This window comes from Lineus longissimus, chromosome 19 (assembly GCF_910592395.1).
Source record: "Lineus longissimus chromosome 19, tnLinLong1.2, whole genome shotgun sequence".
Classification (NCBI taxonomy): domain Eukaryota; kingdom Metazoa; phylum Nemertea; class Pilidiophora; order Heteronemertea; family Lineidae; genus Lineus; species Lineus longissimus.
The window spans coordinates 11,422,285-11,443,372 of NC_088326.1; the positions used below are offsets into that span (position 1 = coordinate 11,422,285).

At 41.5% G+C, this 21,088-nt stretch overlaps 2 protein-coding genes across 7 annotated transcripts; one reads left to right on the forward strand and one right to left on the reverse strand.

The window, feature by feature from the left end:
• Positions 1-902: 902 nt before the first annotated feature.
• Positions 903-10,823, reverse strand: LOC135503250 (phospholipase ABHD3-like). Of its 6 annotated transcripts, none has more exons than XM_064796727.1 (10): positions 10,675-10,823; positions 9,934-10,103; positions 9,357-9,466; positions 8,963-9,069; positions 8,342-8,454; positions 7,528-7,701; positions 3,581-3,757; positions 2,456-2,504; positions 1,850-2,015; positions 903-1,500 (listed from the first exon to the last, which is right to left on the reverse strand). In XM_064796727.1, the coding sequence occupies exons 1-10, from the start codon at positions 10,786-10,788 to the stop codon at positions 1,322-1,324; spliced, it is 1,359 nt and encodes a 452-aa protein (XP_064652797.1). In that variant the 5' UTR covers positions 10,789-10,823; the 3' UTR covers positions 903-1,321. The 6 variants fall into 6 exon arrangements, with proteins under 6 accessions (XP_064652797.1, XP_064652798.1, XP_064652799.1 ...); XM_064796728.1 differs by lacking the exon at positions 3,581-3,757 and adding an exon at positions 6,576-6,749; XM_064796729.1 differs by lacking the exon at positions 7,528-7,701.
• A 140-nt stretch (positions 10,824-10,963) lies between these two features.
• Positions 10,964-18,931, forward strand: LOC135502851 (F-box only protein 9-like). Its single transcript, XM_064795970.1, has 12 exons — positions 10,964-11,077; positions 11,707-11,928; positions 12,154-12,211; positions 14,958-15,053; positions 15,464-15,633; positions 15,822-15,923; positions 16,011-16,072; positions 16,234-16,319; positions 16,822-16,935; positions 17,097-17,302; positions 17,546-17,616; positions 18,357-18,931. The coding sequence occupies exons 1-12, from the start codon at positions 11,075-11,077 to the stop codon at positions 18,469-18,471; spliced, it is 1,305 nt and encodes a 434-aa protein (XP_064652040.1). The 5' UTR covers positions 10,964-11,074; the 3' UTR covers positions 18,472-18,931.
• The last annotated feature ends 2,157 nt before the right edge of the window (positions 18,932-21,088 follow it).

A 21,088-nucleotide genomic window follows, 5' to 3' on the forward strand; every position in this document is an offset into this window, starting at 1 on the left:
ACCTGCCTGCTCATAGCTCTGAATTGGCATTGCTGGTTGGTCAAGAATTGAATAAAACTGCCAAAATGAAATGGCCAGGGCCATTGTGCTCACCTCATGTGGAGGAAAGATGGATAAAGAGCATGGTATTGTGTCATGTAGTGTTAGGTTTGATGTAGGTCCAAGCAATTACAATTTCCCCAAAATGGCCAATTTACAGTACATTCGACCTATGTGACCTTGAAAAGTAGGTCAAATCAAAGAAGACCCGGGTGACACATAGAATGGCTGTTAGAATTAGATGTACCTATGATATAAAATTGGTGCCAATCGGGCAAGTCATTACTAGGAATAATGGCATTTTGAAGAATTTAGGATTTGGCCCCCCCTGGAGGCCAAACGGCAAATCAGATCGCACCAAACTTCGGTACCTGAGATCACCTGACCAAGGGGTACATGTGTACTTAATTTGTGATCAATAGTCATTGCAGTTAAGAAACGTGCCATAGTTACGGCCTGACGGCGAATTTACGCCATTTGACCTCTGTGACCTTGACAAGAAGGTCAAATTAAAAACCTGTGTGACATATACTGTATGGTGGTTAGATATACCCATGATATCAAATTGGTGGCAATCGGGCAAGAAGTTAAGGAATAATCACACTTTTAAGGTTTTTGGATTTTGCCCCCTGGTGGTCAAGTGGTGAATCATATTGGACCAAACTTCGGTCCCTGAGATCACCTGACTAAGGGGTAAATGTGTACCAAATTTGGTATCAATAGTCATTGCAGTTTAGAAACGTGCCATCGTTACATCCTAAGGGCCAATTTACACCATTTGACCTCTGTGACCTTGAAAAGGAGGTCAAATTAAAAACCCGGAGGATATATGATGCACCTTTGCTAGAAGTACCTACCATATTTTTTTCAAAATTTCCCGACTACTATTAAGGGAGATATTGCATATTTTCACTTTTAACGTTTGGCCCCCTGGTGGCCAAACCATGAAACGAATCGGACCGAAACTTGGTCTCCAAGGTGTCATTACATAAGGGTACATGTGTACCAAGTTTCAACTCAATAGCTCTAACAGTTACGAAACGTGCCCTGCTAACGGACGACGGACGACGACGGACGACGACGACGACGACGACGACGACGACGACGACGACGACGACGGACGCCACGGTATGGGATAAGCTCACCTCTGCTAAGAGGTGAGCTAAAAAGTAAGAGGGAATTTTTTGCCGCAGTGACGAAACCTCTCTCGATTCAGTCGCCTATGTGCTGTGTCATCTGAGCCCCTTTCCTAAATTTGAGTGTCGCCTAGAAACTACGCTCATCAAGACTGCACCAACTCGTCTCCGTGACTGAAGACAGCCTGGACAAACTCCGCATACAGGCGATTCATGTACGTGTGACGTCGCGGCCAGAGTCCGTCGAGAAATCCAATATGGCCGCCATGGGAGGTGATGACGCATGCAATGTTGTCGTTGGCCTCCATCTCTTTGACTGGAATGGCTGGAAAAAATATTGAAATTTTTTTCATTGATATTATCATGTATGAAATAATTATAATAATAAACGTTACAATAAAAAGACACACTGCTAAAAAGGCAATATTTTGTAAACCATTTTTAAGATAGATCTGGAAGAAGGTACTTGACTAACCCCTTGTCACTAAACTGTAATAGTGTGACCACAAATAGTAATGTAACACGGCCCTGGGCAGTTGGTACCACAGTCGATCAACTCTAGTTGACATCTGGAAAGAGCCTTGTTAGGCCTACCCGCCCAAAGGATAATCTAGTGTTGCGCACAGCTCACGCAGAGCACAGGGTATGTCAATTGTGACTAGGACTGTACATACTCTCAAGCAATGAAAACGGATCGTCAGCAGCGTTCAGGCTGAGAACCGGAATCTTGATCTGGTGAATCTTGTCGTGGAGCGACGCCTGTTGGTAATAAGCCTCACACGACGCAAATCCAAACATCTTGGAGGTAAAACGCTCGTCAAACTCACGGATGGTTGAGCTCTGAAAAAGGGACAGAGATTTATGCATCCTGAAGGTTAGAGTGACATCTAGGATGACAGTTAGAGGGGAGAGATAGCACAGTGGAAGAGAGTCGGCCTCATGATCAAGAGGTTGTGGGTTCAACTCCTGGACAAGTCACTGCTTGGTTCCCCTGGTCATGTTCAAGTGAGAAAATAATGATGTTGAGGACACATACATGTAGAGTAGGTCAATCTGAAAATGGAATTCATTGAGAGAGTGGTGAAAAGTTGTAAAACAAGGTAAAATGCGGGTGCCGCAGGGGAATTTTAGTAAAATGCCTGGGCACTCGAGGTGTTCATTGAGTAAGGTTGGGCTCACTTAAAAGAAATGGCCAGAAATTCTTGCTCCTTTGTGCCTATACATGTTATCAAGAATTTATAAAGACTAGTCTTTATCAATTCTTGATCTTAAACACTGACCTTAAGAATGTGTCCAACATCAAACTGATCCTCAAACATCTCCATGTTCCTGAAAATTTGAAAGTTTTGAGATTTATTTTTCAGATTAACACATCCTGAGGAAATCAGGGGTTAATGTGTGCTTCTCCGGCCTTCCACACAGAACCGAACAAAACCCTGGATTTCCTCAGTCCTTACCAATGATCGTCACCAAAGCTAGACTTCTACTTGCACAGGTACGCATCCAAAATTGTACACAAACATTATGAGTTGTAGTTTCACCAAGTTAACACTACAGAATGCTCGAAACAGCAATGGAATGTTTGTGTACATTTTCTGACGACTAGAATAGCCAAGGAACTTCCACACTTTTGCTACCCGCAGGGTTTTTGAATTTTGCATCAGCAGTGAAATTAGAGCCTATTGTGCAGGCACTTCTAAATCATAACATAATTACTCAACCAATCTAAACTACACTGAATTGAAACAAGAAGCAGTGAAATACTCATGTTTCACTGATGTAAGATTCTTTTTTTTCAATATATAAATCAAGTCTCATGGTCAACTTCGACTGGAATTGACAATGGGAAAGCAAAACCTACATGTACTGATGTAGTTGTATAAAACTGATGACGTCATGTCTGTGGTTTTTGTGTCGAGTTCACAGCAATTATCGAAGTGACCTCACATCAGTGAAATTAGAGCATACGCTTTGCAACAGTGATGCAAAAGCATGAATAAGTAAGGTGGTGTTGATGAAGCAAGAATTATGAACCTACGTTGTATGACAGCAGTATATTTGTAATTATAGTAGAACCTCTCTATTAAGGACACCCTTGGGATTAACAAGTGCTATCCTGATTATAGAGGTCAGATTGATGTAAGTCCCAATTTGGGACCAAAACTAGTGTCCTTAATGGAGAGGTTGTCCTTGATAGAGAGGTGTCTGGTAAGGAAGGTTTCATTGTACATTACCTAGATTTGGTGGCTGCACTTATATCATATCAATAGAAAAATGGCTGGTCTCACCAGAGACCCGCCAGTGGGTGCGTTTCATGTACCGGTACAGTACATTCATAGAAGTTGAGGTTATGGATATGATTGTGGCCCATTTTTAAGAGACAAAAAAAGATAAAAAAAGAGTACCTTTTGAAACTGTTTAAAAGATTATATACACAAGGCTTGTTGATGGCCAACATGTTGAGAGGGCTCTCGATAAACTTGACATTCGGCGGAATGTCCCAACCCGAAGAAAGCAACATGGCTCCCACAAGCTTGCACGCAGATCGCCCCCTGGTGGAGACATACTGACCTAACATAATCCTAGAATTTAAGCAGAAGACAGAGGGTGACAAGACATGGGCACTCTGGTATGAAATTACACGATAGGACTGGGCAAGGATCCGGAGAGAATGATCCTGAGGGAGGAATCTAGAGGAGGGGAGACTTGAGAATGAATCTTCATCATCCACACAAGTCTAATGAGGCTACATTATGAGCTAATTTATTTTTGCAGTTCAATTGATAGTGAGCTTTTTGAAAATACTTGGGGCTTGAGACTGTTTTTAGAGGGGCCCTGTACATTTGCAAAAATTGGCACTCTTTTATTATGGAAATAATGACATGTACTAGATGTTGGTGACAGCAAAAAGATTTTACACTTTTGATTTTGATTAATGGTTTTTAAAAAAATCAAAAGTGTATAATCTTTTTTGTGACACCTAGTATGACTCAACATTGGAAAAATAGCCAGACTTGCAAAAATAAATAGGCTTTTAAGCTACATTGTAGGGAGGAAGAAGGACAGAAAATGATGGATGAGGAAAACCATATTGTTCTGCTTCAGAATCTGAGCAATCAATAAAATATTAACCCTTTGCTGCCAAGTATGCTTCCTTGCAACGGAAGTTGCATCCACATTCTTGTGACATTCAGTACTTTATGTCAGAGAACTGCCAAAGTCGCTACAAAGACTAAAACCTACACCGATTAATTTCCCGTTAGTCTGTGCAGTTGAGAGGAAAGTTGATAGATGGCGTGAGAGGTCATTTCTGCCATGCTTTTATGAGATCAGATTCACTTACTTGGTGCACGTGTCCGTTACTATTTCTCTAGGCCAATCAGAGCTTGCTGCTGTGTCATGTGACATTCATCATGCAACCCTGAATGTCCGAGAAGTCGTCAAAATCGAATAAACTTATGGACATACAGTGGAACCTCCATTAGCGGACACCTCTCTATTAAGGACAACCTCTATAAAGGACACTAACTTTGGTCCCAAATTGGTGCATTCCATTCAATTTGACCTCACTAATCAGGACACCTCTCTATTAAGGACAGCACTTGTCAGTCCCGAGGGTGTCCTTAATAGAGAGGTTCTACTGTACATAAAAACATGGCAGACAGAGCGATGTAGTTTTAACTCCTCAGTACCTTCTGAACACTTTATTGACAAGGCCCCAGGCAAGTGGCCGGTTCAGCAGAAATCGATTTAGGAGTCTTTCGATATTTTTGGACGATCGTGTCATGTTCCAAGCTGAGGAGGCAGTCATTGCAATTTTCAGACCAGTTTCAGCGCCCTTGGCAACCAGATAGTTGAAAAGAATTATCCTAGAAAGTGAGCAGAGATTTAGGTCATGTTTAAAGGGAGAATCTTGGCGTGATGTTGGTTTTTTCTACTAGAATGGCTTCTAGCAGCCCCATGACTTCTGGGACTTCTCCAAACAGGACCATTGAAAAACCTTCAACCTGCAAAGATCATGCCTTCAAACTGACTGTACCTGTAGGCCTACCTGTAAGTGTGATCAGCAAGTTATGTTAAAAAGGGCATCACAAACACTAGGGAAATTCATTTATTAGAGATTAGTATAATTTGACAATCCAGCTTGTGGCAATCACTGGAACTGTCAATCAACTGCCATAATCCAACACCCTTCAAGAACAAAACAGAGGTTCAGAGATAGAGTGGATTTGATGAATAGGGTAATTCAGAGAGATGAAGGGCCTCACATTGGAGTCAGCCAGGTGGAAAGCTGCCAACTCACTTGGACAGAGGCCCCCGATGGGAGGCCCCATGTGCCATATAAGACACTAAGGGTTCTGAGAGAGAAGAGAGAGTTGAGAAAGACAGAGCAAATAGGTGAATTCACACGCCAGTCGCTGACCGTCGGCAATCAACGCACAACCAATCCAGCCACCAAATTTTAGTCAAACAACTGTAGTACCTCACACAATGCTGCAGGGCTGATGACAACCAAATTTTGAAACTTAAATCCAGCACTCTCTGCTTTTCAAATCTGTACCAATCCAAACAGCTCTGTAAACAGATTTGAGTCAATCTGGTTTCACTTCACATGCAGGTTTGGTGCACACTGATTTTTGTTGGGTTGGTAGCAGGACTTGTACCTCGCCGCTATGGTAATGTGTCGGATAGAGTGCAAGGCCTAGGGTAACGGTAGCATTTGGGGTACGAATCCACCCTAAGGAACCCCACCAAGACACTCGGAGAAAAGCTTAGGTGACAGTGGCACTACACATCGGTTCAATCATTATACCTTCTGATTTTCTCGACCAAGCCCCAGGCCAGCGGTCGATTCAAAATACACTTGTTCACGGGGCGTTCGATGTGGCTACTTGAAAGAGGCAAATTCCATGCAGCTGAAGCCAAGCATGCAGCCTTAAGAGGACACCTATCACCAACTGTTGCTAAGTAGTTGAACAAAATAATCCTGAATTTTGGAGAAAAACATTTAAAATTGTGCAGAAAGTGAAGCAGAACAAAGAAAATGTTTCAAAAGTAGGAATTTGGGTTGTACTAGGTGTTTCATAAAATGATTGACACTTTTGAGTTAGAATATCTCTTTCTAGTTTTTTTAAAGGTGACAAATACCAGGATTTCACCATCAAAAGCAGTGTCAATAATAATTTATGCATCTATTCAAAAATGTTTCAAAGTCTATCTTAACATAATTTTAGATAATTTTTGTTTGTTTACTGGTTCTGGTAACTTCAGACATGTTAGAGTGGATATATGAAAATAAAAGTGTCAAGTAATTTTTGCTACACCTAGTACAATCGGTCACAGAATGGAAGCCTTGATGCTACTAGGAAATAAAATTTTACACTTCACACATTTATCTACCTGCGAAATATTTGACGACAATTGAATGTAATGGGTATATTCAAAAAGAGCTTGGTCACGGGCTGTTCAAGATGCCGGGACGACCTCACAAGATCCCAACAGGCCGAGTTCATCATCGCTGCTTTGAAACGGCACTGACTACCCTGAGCTCTTATATAGTTGCCTAAAATAATCCTAAAAAAAAAAATTTGGCAGTTTTAGTAGCAGGCCTTTCTTTGAATAGTTTTCACACAGTGTAGAGGGTGCCACCTGTCCCCCAGGCAAATCAGCCACAGAAATATTTTTGGAAATATTTTCGTTTTTTTTTGTTTCCAGGGGTATTGACCCTGCAGAAGCATATTTTGCGCCTGAAATGCTCAAAAATCCAATAAATTGATGCTTCAATCCCCAAAATATGTCATTTTCTGCTTGCCGCGAGAAAATGTTCCCGAATTAGACTGAAAAGCGCTGATAAAACATGTCCCCAAATTAGGCTACAAAGTCACCAACTGTAAAGGTGAACATGTATAACTTGATACTGATAGGCCAGACAGTATTCTGGCACCGTGATACCATGGAGGAATCGATCCTACAACGTGAAATGAGAGAAAGCGTTAACTGGGGTTAGAATCTGTGGTGAAAAGTCTGGAAAAAACCATGCACGTGGAGAAATGAGATTATGAGAAACATGCAATGAAGTGTTAATAAATCACAAACAGACAATATCAAACATGTAGTCATGATTTGAAAAATCAGTTAGAGAGGTGGCCTACACGATGATATAACTTCAGCCGGATACTTTTCAAAATACTTCAGAGGGTCATTTTCAAATTTGGGGATCCAGATCTGAAATTTAGGAATTTCTTGACAAGTTTCAACCCGGGTGATTAGGCAAGCAAGGTTCCAACAAGGTTTTTTAGCTCAGTGATTCATCAATTCCTGAATACATGTACACCAGCACTGGCATCATTACTTTTGAATTTTCTCGACAAGAGATTTCGCCAGCATCCGATTGAAGAGAAAACAGTCGAGAGGTTTTTCAAGGGTCAAGGATGACTTGATAGGATTCCACGCCACAGAGACGATCATCGCACCGACGAACGGACAATCGCCACCGATGCGGGCGCAGTAATTGTACAGGATCATTCTGTAATTGAGAGTGAAGGTTTTCTGTAATTTGTGGAATTTCATGCAGTGACGAGTCTTGTGACATCAAAATTTGGTGTGACACAGCCGGCAGTGATCATCTGCCAAAAACTAAAAACTTTATATAGTATTGGTACCGTACGGATTGCTCTTACCTGATGGTATAAGAGTACCATGTACCATGTACAGTACCATGTACCATGTACCATGTACCATGAACAGTACCATGTACTTACCATGTACCATGTACCATGAACAGTACCATGTACTTAGTCATTATTAATGATCTAATCAATTAAAGCACTAATTAAGAAATTGATTGAAATTTCGCGGAAGGGCCTGAGCACTTAAACGCCTGGCAAATGAGAGATTTTTGTTGCACAACCTGCAATAATTGTCACATGAGACACAAATCACTTGTCTACAGGGGTCCTCGCAGCTCATGCCTGCTTCAAAAATCAGTCTTCGATGCCAACTGAGATAATACAAAATCCATCGATGACCGCATTGTTTGCAGACAAGCAATCTTATTGTTGCTCATCACAGCGTTAATCGTTACAGGTCGCTGTGATAAAAATCTCTTGTTTGCAAATGCCTTACAAGTACTTTAGGGATGTCAAGAAAACCACAAGTTTACTTACCCTCCTAAAGATATTCCCATTGCCATTAGAGGGGCATCTTTGTACTTTTTAGATATATGTGAGACAACCTGCTCTAAATCTGCAGTGTCCGCGGCACAGTAAGTTCTAGGAGTCTGAAAAAGTGCCAAAGAATGGATAGGGAAATAAGATTTAGCAAGGAAATTTCATTGACAGCATGTGCACTTTAAAGAAAAGTTGCCAAGAGAGCTCAAAAGGAGGTAAAGACCATGGGGGTCACAATGCTGCGATGAGGATGATGTCAAGTTGATAACCGCAGATTATGTGATGTGTGCCACTACAGTGAGGCTCCAACTAGCTTTACTACATCTTTGGTCAGAGGTACATGAAGGGTCAAGCTACTTGTGTTTGTCACTTAGTGGGGTCTTTTGATTGCCCTGGTATAGACACTAGATACAACGAGCCTAGGTTATACATAGCATTCCAAGGACAAAACAATTTAGTGTGGACTGCCCCGCTCAAGGACACAAACTGAAATGGCAGTTGAACCCACAACCTGATTTTGAGCTCTAACCACTTCTAATCTTTCCATTGATTTGGTAAGACGTCCAGACAGTAGACAGTGCTTCCACCTAGTGAGTGACCATGATAACGATTTCTCACCATTAATTTCGCTCCACCATTGCCTCTGTTGTTGAAGACCACCGCCCGGTATCCCAGGTCCGCGGTGATTTTTACAAATATACGAATGTAACAGTCGTCACTTGAGCCTGGAAAATGAGACGATGGATATGCAACTATCAATTTGTTCCTCGTACCCCACCTGCTCAAATCTTCAACACCTTTAAGAGTTCTTTCTTAAAGGGACAACTCGTGCATGGAAGTTACCCATCTTGATCCCAAGGTTTTGAGACTGCTAAGTCAACCGGTTTGATTTCTGAGTTTTCTCTTCGAGACTGGTTGCCAACCACTACCAGGGCTAAGGAGCCCAGCCTACCCCCAGGAAATGGTGGTGAATTTTAAAATCAGACCAAATCGTTGTTTCCTTCATTCATACCTGTTAACCCTGGTAAAATGAGCACTGTGGGTTGTTTAGGGTCATCTTTTTTCTCATCACAATACCAATCAAGTTTGACCTGTCCACCATCAGGCAGTGACAAAGGTTCACTGAAATACAGATTAATATTATTCATCAAACTTAGATAATGCTAAAATTCTAATAGTTAAATTGATAATAATTAAAATCATATTGGAACTTTCAGACTTTATCTAATGAGTAGTCAAATAAAAGTGTTGGCCGGAAACCACTTTTAGAAACTCGCCCAGGAAAACTAAACAATTATTGGCTACACACTTTTGTTATGCTCACGATCCCCAAATAGAAATCACCAAGAGCTGTTAGACTGAATTGGCATTGGGTGTTACCAGATGTATTGTACGGTCACCGATCCAAAGGTTGGCTGTGCTCAACGTTGCTTAACTTCCACTCTGGGGCCAACGCGCCAACCACTGGGCCATAAAGGAATTCCCTCATCGCCGGCGGGTTAAGCCGTGCCATATACCTGGGGGTACTATACAACCAGGTCAATAAAACTAAGTTCTCTGCACAATTGCTCAATCCTTGCCTGCCATACCTTTCTGTGTAATCGAACTTTGGTCCTTTCTGCAACAGTGCCCTCAGTATTGTTTGAGCTCTTGCTTCAAAACACCAAAATGTTGGCCAAAATTTCTTTTGAACACTTGGGCAGTACTTGAGCACAAATTTCTGTAGATATCCCCCTTGTTTAGCGGCGATATATGGTTTCTGAAAATATTCAAAAATTTGGAAACTTATAATTTTTTTTCAACAGAGGACTATCTTTGGCAGTTGTTCAGGGCTTACTGACAAGCTGCTTGTTTCACCAAGGTCAACCAGGGGCAGGGGAATTGGAAAAACACGAAGCCAAAGTAGCGCATTAATTGTAGGGGGTGCGAAGCAAAGGTGCCGACCTCCCAAAGGTATACGTTTCTTATTTTAAATGAAATCACCAAAAATGCCCATACCCGGAGGCGGAGAGGTGGCACCCTGGGCCAAAGAAGGGTTGTGGTTGTGTACATCTGTAGTGTAGACATGTCATGGTCATGGAGATTTTTCAAACACTTCACGATCAACAGGCAGGCACCAGCAGAGAGAAACTTCTGTCCGCTTTCAGCAGGGTGTGAGTTGGATTTCAGGGCATTAGATCTCAGACGACTGACAATGGCTCGAGATATGGTTTGAGACTGGTGTATGTGTTTCTGTCAAATCGGGTATTTTGTGGGGTATGGCGCTCCATATTTTTCAATGACAGAAAAATCCAACAAAAAATCCTGCAAAACTACTAATTGCATCATACCTTCCCAACATAAAGTAGATAATACGAAAGATAAACTGTTCCTAAACCAAACAATATTGGTATTGACGGCGATTCGTTCACCAAATTGTGGAATTTGACCCACAAGTCATGCATTTTTGAGCAGAAAATATTTTCTGGGCCAGACAGGAAGTAACTATCGCGCATGCTCCTTGGCGTGTTTACAATTTTGATTTACCTTGGTTCCAGGTTTTGGCAACGCTCCAATTTTGTCAATGTACGTGGCCCAGTACAGGAGAAATTTGTATAATTCTGGGAAGCGAGATTCAGATAAAAATGGCAGCAGCAAGAAGAACTCGAATTTTCTGCGAGTGCTCCGTAATTTGCTATTCTTTCCGCGACCTCTCGATTTAAATCCTTTTGAAAGGAACCTGACGAAAAAATGGTATGTATAGACTCTGCAAAACGTGTTTTCATGTGTTGACATGTCCGAAAATCTGCAAACGAACCAATAAGGTTTGGGAAAATTTTCAGATCATAACTATAAGATTTATAATACAGGGTGAGGGTGTCTCAAAAAAGTATACCTCACAAAATAGGTGGACTGGATCACCAGATCATAATATACAATTCAATTCATATATAGTGAAAATGTTGAGACCTGACCTACCTAATCTGATGTTCCAAGGTCTGACCTGATGTGCCAAAGTTTACTTTCACTTTTTGTTTCCAAATAATAGGTCATTTTCCAGATACGCCGGTACCGCCTAGGGACTGACCAACAAACCATCTTTAAAATAGAACTTCCTGGGAAAAGACACCAGACAATGGCTTGAGGGGCATTGTCTGGCGTCAGAACTGAACTGGTGTTTCAAAGTGCCGCTTCAGAACTGAATTGGTGTTCTAAAGTGCCACTTCAGAACTGAACTGGTGTTTCAAAGTGCCGCTTCAGAACTGAATTGGTGTTCTAAAGTGCCATTTCAGAACTGAACTGGTGTTTCAAAGTGCCACTTCAGAACTGGTGTTCCCAAGTTGCACCTCGGAACCAAGTGCCACCTTCATCTTCTTTTCTAGGAAGGTGCTAACCAATGTGATGGAGGTAGTGACGAAGATTCTTCTTCTTCCTCTCCCCTCCCGATCTACGTCGACAATGTCGACAATGATGATGAGCCGACTGATCTGGAGGATCGCTTGCAGCAGTTCCGACACAACTGGAAAGAGGAGCTCCGCCGGTCGAAGTCACCCGCGGGAAACGTTGAAGAGGATAGGGACAGGACAGAAACGATTGAAGAAAAGGTATTTTTGTTGTGAAACTTGGTCAAGTGCATTGTTCGAGGCCTGCTCCATTCAAAATTTGAATTGGTGTTGAAATAGTTAGTAATAGTTTACAGTAATCCGAGTAATGTTGTTGTGATTCGAACCACAGATCTTCGGAGTCTCGGTCCACTGCTCGACCAATTGAGCTATCGAGGTTCAGTAATCCGAGGAATGCTATTATGACGATGGTCTTTGTATTTTTAGTCGAGGCGACTCTTTATGAAGGGCGTACAAGAGGAACAGAGCGGAAAATTGCAGAATGGTATGTTTGAATGTTGTCTGTCTGTGTTCTGGAGTGATTTGCGGGTGTATTAGTGTATGTAGCAAAAAGATTTCCAGCACTTTGTACCCCTTGAACTGCCAGCCTAATTTTAGATTCACCAGGCCTATTTGCAGACTGTATTACTGTAGCAAAAGTACTTCCTGCACTGTGTATATTTTTATGGTGTACTTTTCACCAAAAGTACAAATTTACAAGTTATCATTTCTCATAATGTTTAAGGTGAATATTTGACATATCGAACATGTCAAAACACAAAACTACTTAGCTAATTCTGAAAACAATGGTTACTGAGGGTTTAACTCTTTCACTATAAGGTCATTGTTTTATTAATCAAGTATGTTCAAACAAGTTGGAGACGCTTGATTGGCAAGTGTAATTAGTATAAGTCTTTCAATCAGAAACATGTTTGATTTGTCAAAGTTTGTATTATGTCTCCTTGGTGATTTCGTGTTGTTATAGTTTTCATGGTAAATCAAAGATTGTATATGGTCATTCAGGTCTTGGACTCCAGCCTGTGAACACCAGATTTGGACTCGCCAATCTGTGACTGTAACTATCCATTATATAAATGCTGTATTTTTAAGAATTTGGAATATACAAGAAGAAAGGATCTCCATCTTCAAATTGTTTTGTCAGAAGCTAGTTTTCCCCCATAATATTTGGTGTGAGAACCCGAAGTAGAGGAACAATCTATAAAGTTCGCTCTACGTTGTGAGATCCTGCCTCTCAAGTTCAAGAACTCAATATATTTATGACATTGTAAGGATCGGGACATTTCAGCATGATTCCTCCATCACTATCAGCTGTATTGGAAACCTTACAACTTCCGGCTCCAGATACATGGAATCTGCAGAGAGTGGAACATGGTATCGGTACGTCACTTCTGCTCAGCTGGAACGAATTCAAAGAAGCCGCCTTGGAATATTTGTGTCCAGGAAAACAATTTGTTGGTATGAAGTCGCCTTCAACCCTACGGCGTGATCAGCAACGATTACAGAACTTTAGAAAAACAAAGGCTACGCTTGTGAGGTTAGTGAGTCGAGCAATGTTACTAAACATTGCGAGACAAATACCATTTCTGGGAGCAGCTTAACTGTTGCTTCCTCTACATGTGACATTGCCGTTCAGTGTTCTCCTCTTACTGTGTCTGCTGAAATTCAGTGCCTACCAATGAGAGTATCCATTAGTACTCAAACTGTCGGAGAATATGTCTCAACCAGCACCCAAGGTGAAGAAACCAGTATCCCTGACACGCTATCCAAACAGACTAACTCGGTGAAAGTATCTGTTCCTGCTCACAAAGGCACCATCAAAACAAAAGGCCAAAGAGTGACTGAAAAAGTGTTAAAGAGGAGGAAGTTCTTTGATTCTGAGGACTTTCTGATCCAATGGAAAGATCATCCAGCCAAGTGTAACACATTGGTCAATGCTGTTCACCTTGATCAACGGGCCAAGGATTACATTCTGAATCGAGGACATAAGATTCGCGGAAAACGTGTTGGGCTGTGAATGATTCAGAGTTGTCATCTTCGTATGATAACCATCAGACAATTATTTCAGCTTTGAATGACCTCCCTGGTAAGGTGAATGCTGACGATAAACAGCCAAATGCTTCTGTAGTGACCAGATCAACTCAACCGGGTAATTGGTCTCAATCAAACTCTGGCAATTCAGTGAATAAGCCTAAGGTCAAGTATGCTCCTCTGAGACCAATCCAGACCTATGACACGAAGAATGGCGTTATAGCAACAGTCATAGCTGAGAATCCATATCGGGCTATGACCAGTTTTACACATTCTGGAAGGGACACTGTGTCGACTTTTGTCAGGAGCTTTCTTGCAAACCATAGTGAACTCTCTGCACCAGAGCCATCTGAAATCTCTGTTTGCATGCACTCTCCAAACTCAGGCAGGAAATTCAGTATTCATCCTGACTTGACGTTCAATCAGATCCCTCCACAACAGAGCCGTCCTCAAGGAAAACATGTCATTGAACTGCTGCTAGACTTTTGAACGGATACCCAAGGCAGAATCTAGAATGTGTGATCTCAGTCTCCAGTATGTCTGACATATATAATTAGTTTAGACCTAATTTAGATTAGGACAGATGTTCAAACAAGTTGGAGACGCTTGATTGGCAAGTGTAATTAGTATAAGTCTTTCAATCAGAAACATGTTTGATTTGTCAAAGTTTGTATTATGTCTCCTTGGTGATTTCGTGTTGTTATAGTTTTCATGGTAAATCAAGGATTGTATAATGGTCATTCAGGTCTTGGACTCCAGCCTGGGAACACACATATTTGGACTTCCAATCTGTATTTGTAATTGTAACTATCAATGTATTAGCTTTCATGAAAGTTTATTGAATTAGAAGAAGTGAACAGAACCTACAGGACTCCAATTTATTTCTACCGCTAGTCTCCTTCCTTTTTCCCCCATAATAATATCTTGAACTGCCAGCAAAGTCCTTCAACCTAATTTCAGATTCACCAGGCCTATTTGCGAATGTATTACTATAGCAAAAAGATTTCCTCTTCTGTGTATATCTTGAACTGCCAGCAAAGTTCTTCAGCCTTGTCTTAGATTCACCAGGCCTATGTTGAATTCATGTCAGTTATTTGCTTGTTCATGTTGTAGACAGTTCATTTCCTATCTGATCTTGCAGCTGGGTCTTTTTGTCCCCTGCCACGTTCAACGCATTACTTTCTGATCTTGTAATATTTCAGCGGTGCATTTCTACCGCCTTGCAGTCCAGCTCGTTCCAGATATTGAACAAAAGATTGAGGCAGACCAATACATGAGTTACGGTACTAAGAATAGAGGTAAGTTGGTCCTCAAAGACCTATGCCATCCTTGAAATCAACAGATGTGCATTTGTTGTGCGAACTCGCTTATCTTTAGAAAAGACACTGCTCGATTTATGACTAACTCATAAATCTGACTTTGGCTGACACGACTTTGTCATGAGGAGTGTCGTCAATTCTGCGGGTGTGAAGGCCGAAAATCCTTGCCTGACCATGGACTTTACTTGAAGTAAACATCCACAAGGCAAATTGCTCCCGGAAGGCCTCGAAATTCCTCGAGAGCCCAAATCAAACAAAATTCGACATGAAAAAGTGCCATGACTTCTCTGCTTCCAGAATCAGAGAATAAATGCCTTCTACAGTGATTGCCTCGATTATAGTTAATTCCCTGTCCCGTCTTTCAAAAAACTTCCTCTCCTCCTTTGCAGAGAGACAGGAGAGCGAGAGTTCCGTCGACAGCAGCACCGATACCATGCTACACAGCATCGACCTGGATACAGATGACGAGGATAATTGGGACATCGAGGACCTGCCAGCGAGGTTCCAGCGCCTCAAGGTCACACAGTATGTCGTATGTCACCCCCAGTACGAACAGGCTGTAAGTCGGACTTAAATATGATTCGTTAAGAGTGGGTGAAAATCTGATAGTCTGTGTTGACGTTCCAGGCATCATTTGAGACACATCCTACTATCTCTGATACCTTTCTTTCCCTTAGGGTCTGAAAAGGGGGTGTGGGGGATAAAACATGGGTGCTGAAATTGTTAATCCTGTGTTTGTCATTTCAGGAGATGCATATCTCGGACCTACCTGGGGAGTTGTTGGTCTACATCTTCAAGTGGGTCGTGTCCACAGAGCTGGACCTTAGGATGCTCGAGGTTCTTACGCAGGTAAATGGACATAGCATAGACTTCCTTGTTTGTGTTCTCATAATTTGTTTGCTTTAAATTATGGCTATAATGTTATTTCACTTTTAGGTGTGTCGTGGATTTTACCTGCTTGCAAGGGATGAGGAGCTCTGGAGGCTGGCATGCATCAAGTAAGTCACCTTCTGTCTATTTACGCAACTTTACCTTCGTGTGATTTATTTCTTGTCCAATTTTAGTGAAAGTCCAGGGCTCAGTTGTTCAAAACATCGAGCGTATCATTGACTAAATGCATTTGTGAACTCTTCTGATTATGTCTTTGTATTGTTTTCAGAGTTTGGAGCCGAAAGTGTGGCCGGCCGACCCAGTTTGGATCTTGGAGAAAGATGTTCATTAGTCGTCCGCATCCGAATTACGGAGGTACGCCTTTTGACAGTTGCAGGGTTTAACTGCCACTACAAAGCGCCATGCAACAAGCTATTTAGATTAACTATTCCGCTACTTCACCCGGTATACACCGTGTTACTACTTACCTGCAGTTCTCCGCACTGCTAAATCTTCCCCTAAGTTCTGTCGTTCAACCACAGTCCCTATAAGTCTCTGGTTGGTTACACCTGAAAAAACGCGATGGAAGCACTGCATTCCACTCATTGAACCTTTTTTCCTTAGGACCCTTCGTGCCCTAGGTGGCACATGGGGCGTTCCCCAGGGTCCTCCACTCAAGTCTGTTGGCTGCACTCATTGAACACCTCGTCCCTAAAATTGGGTATAATGCCAGCAATTTTTACATTAAAACTTTTCCTCAGCCAAGTTGGGACCCAGGCCGGCTCAGGCCAGGGGTACCGTACACTTCAAAAACCCTACAGTTGCGTAAGAGTTTGATTGACCACCGGTAAGAAATGTCATATTCATTTCCTTTCAGGCTGCTACCTGAGCCGCATGTCGTACTTGCGTCACGGTGAAAAGGGCATGGACAACTACTACCGCCCTGTCTTCATCGTGGAGTATTACAGATATATCCGGTTCTACACGGATGGTAGGTACATGCGTAATGAGAACTTTCCGGGTATATCCGGGTTTTGCCGATCCCAATTTCGAATTTTATTTGAACACTTAGCGTTGCAAGGTGCTGAGGCCTGGGAAGCATAGTGCATCAATGATTTCCAACTTATCCTCATTTTCTACTCGCATTTGCAGGTACAGCAGTAATGGTCACAAGCGCCGAAGACCCAAACATCATCGTGAACCAGCTAAACTGCGCCCGACCGGGCATCTCGGGCATGTTGTTCGGGCGGTACCAAATCGTTGGCAACCAAATCACGGCGGTTTTGAAGCGGCCGAATATACAGAACAACCGCAACCGTCGTAACCAGATTGCTGATATCGAGCAGACGTTCCATCTGGTAAACATGTTTCTAATGTTGACATGATATTGTAGATGGGCATGATGTGCTATGTCCGTCAACCTCATGATATCGGACCATGTTCAAGACGTGCTATCCAGGTCACCGCAGCAAAAGGGTTAAGGCCAATAAGGAGTGCGTTCTGGTTGGCAAGGAGCTTCGCTCTCGACAACAACGACTACAACAATAGTGAGTGACGCTCCTGTGCTGGTGTTGACGTGTTGACTGTTTTTGTCGTTTCAGGATTTGCTCATCAGCGGCAGAAAGAACTTGCGACTGAAATGGCAGCACTTTGCTGTGCACACGTTGAAAAAGTAAGTACGAGTTTTCTGGGGAAAAAAAACAAAGCAAGCCACGTTTTATGCACGTGAGGTCGTCCATAAACTACGTACGTACCAACCACCCATTTTCAGATCCCCCTCCCTGTAAACACAGAGTTGATGTCATCATGACCCATCCTGACCTCCAAGGTTTATGTGTCTTATTATATTCTTATCAAGATGAAAATCCTTGGCATATACACCTTTCCAGAAATGGGGTGCTGAGTGTCCGAAATAGTGATGTCATAAGGGGAAATTAGGCCTTATGGTGGAGGGACAAAGGAGATAGTCATGGTTGACCAACACACTTGAATGCCTTTAATGACGGACAAGGGGGAAAAAGTTAGTTCCAATGCAAGCCACCAATTTCGGGAAGCATGTATAGGGCCCCTTTTTAACCTGTTTTCTGCTCCGATGAGCAATACAAACCTGTAACTATTACTACGATAGACAGCCATAGTAGTATGTGCATCTCCCGCAGGACTGGTAAAACTGATCTGTAGACCGTAGAACATTTGCCTTGTGGGCAAAAACTGTGGTTCCTATACCTTATAACATGGCAACATCTTCAAGAGCAGATTGTCTCAAACTCTGAAGTATATTTTTGATGAAATTAACAACGCTGGAAAATTTGCAGAACTACATGGAGGCGAAATCTAACATTTAGGGCAACAGAAATAAAGGGTTTGCAGTAGATCACAAAATAATTTTGTAATCTTTTTTTGTTGTTTTAGGTCGAGCAACCACACCAACATGTGCGAGTTTGAGTTAACCACGAATGCCTACCCTACGCTGCATTTCGCACGTGTCCGCAGTTACTCGACCGTCAGTGAGACCCCTCTGCACTGAATCGAAAAATGAAGACGCAGGGACGTTGTAAGGTTGAAAGCTTATGAGAGTTATTGCTTATGATAGGTTGAGGGTGATGTAGATATATTGCTTAAAGGGTTGTTTGCCTGATCTCTGGTGATTTCAGGTGGGAGGAAGTCAATGTTGTTGTCTATCTAGAACAAAGAGGGCATTCAGGTTTTGTGACAAATTGATTAAAAAACCTAGTGTTTATAGCGTGCAGACTGAAAATTGCTGTTTCTTCCAGAAGTTTACATTCAAAAATAGCTTTTCTGACCGTGTGCATTTGGAAAACTGCATCCTGAAAACTTGACATTTACCGAAAAGTAGCAGTGATGCACAACACTAGATTTTTCCCCAGGGTAGGCCTAATCACTGCTGTAGAGTAATGCTATTTCATGGTGTCAGCTCATGGCGGTCAGCTATGACATTGGCTGCCCAGGGTTGTGTAACATTACTTTAGTTAAGTGACAAGAGGTCAGCCAGGAACCATTGGCAAGATCTAACTGAGAAACACTTTTTTTTGTAGCTAATTATAATACATATAATGCATAATGAAGTAATAGGGCTGATATTCAGGTGATACTTCACCGGGATTAGTATATGCGACTTCTATAACGTCACACCACAAAAAGACGGGTGACTTGCCAAGCAGACACCAGTGTGTCTGGAATTGGCTAAAGACCGGTAAATCAACTTCAAGTCAGGGAATGTCATTTTATATTCTGTCTGTAGTACTATGGTGCCGTGCGACAAGAGCTAAGACATTATTCTTTCAGATCTTTTCAGGCGTTCAAAAAGGATTTTTAGATTTTGTCTCAGCAATCATGACTGGGTGATTTTTGACAGTGTATGAATATAACAGACAGATTAGATATAATTCTATCACTCAGCCACCTGCGTGACCCTGTCAGCATCCTCATGTTGTGGCAACGCATTCTGATATTTCAACTTAACGATGATGAATGACATTCGAGGATGTGTCCACCAATCTCGTCCACAAGTAGCCTGCTAACGTTTAGAGGGGATTTGGGTGTAATTGTTTACAGAGTAATGTCTTAGCTTTTGTATATCCATGAGATTAAACCTTAGCCTGTCAATAAACTGCTATTTTCATGTTCATTGGTATCTGTATCACTGTATAATGTCCGCTATCCGTTTAGGTCTGACTGTATCCATGTACAATGTATACCCAATTACCATCATGAACATTAACTTATCTGTTATAGTTAAGCTCGGGTCAACAGAACACCATCTGTGATTGGAAATGAATGTGTAGAGTCTGGTGTTGGTTTAATACTGAACGGGACGTAACCTTTAACGACGATGGACAATTTATCAACGAGAAAGCAAAAAGTTTTGATGATTTTAAAAGTTGGTGGATTAATTTTGATTGGTTGGGCAAATTCTTTCGGCAGCGGCGTGGAAAAATTATTAATCGCATCATTTTGCAGCAGAGAATTTCATTTTATATGTTGTTAGTCTTGAGTAATGGTCAAAGAGACTTTACTGTTTCAATCTGTGTTTTATCTCTTCATTCTTTTTTGTATCTTCGGTGGAGGAATTTTCCATTTGATGGTCATTTTCTTGTTACTGTCCTGATACACTATATAAATAAGGAGGCTGATAGTATGTTTTTAGTGTGTAACAGACCACATGCATTGTTTAAGAAAAGTGTCCAAAGAAAATTTTGTGTATCATAAATTCAGCAAAATGCTGCTCTAACTATTCTACAATACTATATAGTCTAAAGGCCCTCTGGGATAAGTTGAGGTATATTTTGGAAAGAAAGCTTGAAATGGCAAGTTCCAATTTGAGCATTAAACTTGACATGTCAAGTTGCACTTTGAGCATTAAGCTTGACATGTCAAGTTGCACTTTGAGCATTAAGCTTGACATGTCAAGTTGCATTAAGCTTGACATGTCAAGTTGCACTTTGAGCATTAAGCTTGACATGTCTGGCTACACTTTGAGCATTAAGCTTGACATGTCAAGTTGCAATTTGAGCATTAAGCTTGACATGTCAAGTTGCACTTTGAGCATTAAAACTAGACATGTCTGGCTGCACTTTGAGCATTAAAACTAGACATGTCTGGCTGCACTCTGAGCATAAATGCTTCATGTTGCAACTTGCGCTTTTCAGGTTAAAAGTTAACCGATCATTTCGTTGAATTGGAGGACCCCTTTTTCACCACATTATCTTACAACTCTGCGGTTATTTTTGTGACTTTAAACAATGGATTGGACAAGGTTGCCTAAAAATGTGCCGAAATTACTTCCTAGTACTTATTACTGCTCCATAATTTTGTAATTTTCCACATTTGTATGATTGGCCTTGATATTAAGAAGGAAACATATTTATCCTGGAAGAGGATATAGGTGACACTGATGTTGAAAATCTTGATTATGTTAAAACTTCTTGCGGTGAAATGGCCGTATGTTTGTTAAAGTCTATTTAATTGTCTGTTGTGGTACAAGATATGTTGTTAAACTTAATTTGTACAAAAATTGGGATGTGAGAAAGGCAATGTGAGGAAAAGATTTTTATTATGGTTTTTGATGACTTTACTTCAGTTTGAATGTCCTCTATCTCTCCATGCTTGAACTTGACGTGGAA

Excerpts from the sequence above, each read along its gene's own strand:
- LOC135503250 (XM_064796727.1), bottom strand. The coding sequence starts at position 10,788 with ATGCATGACTTGTGGGTCAAATTCCACAATTTGGTGAACGAATCGCCG. Across the intron at positions 9,070-9,356 it reads CATTTTACCAGGGTTAACAG|GCTCAAGTGACGACTGTTAC; the intron begins GTATGAATGAAG and ends CTCATTTTCCAG. Across the intron at positions 2,016-2,455 it reads ATGTTGGACACATTCTTAAG|AGCTCAACCATCCGTGAGTT; the intron begins GTCAGTGTTTAA and ends TCCCTTTTTCAG.
- LOC135502851 (XM_064795970.1), top strand. Across the intron at positions 12,212-14,957 it reads GAGCGGAAAATTGCAGAATG|CGGTGCATTTCTACCGCCTT; the intron begins GTATGTTTGAAT and ends GTAATATTTCAG. Across the intron at positions 16,073-16,233 it reads TGGAGGCTGGCATGCATCAA|AGTTTGGAGCCGAAAGTGTG; the intron begins GTAAGTCACCTT and ends TATTGTTTTCAG.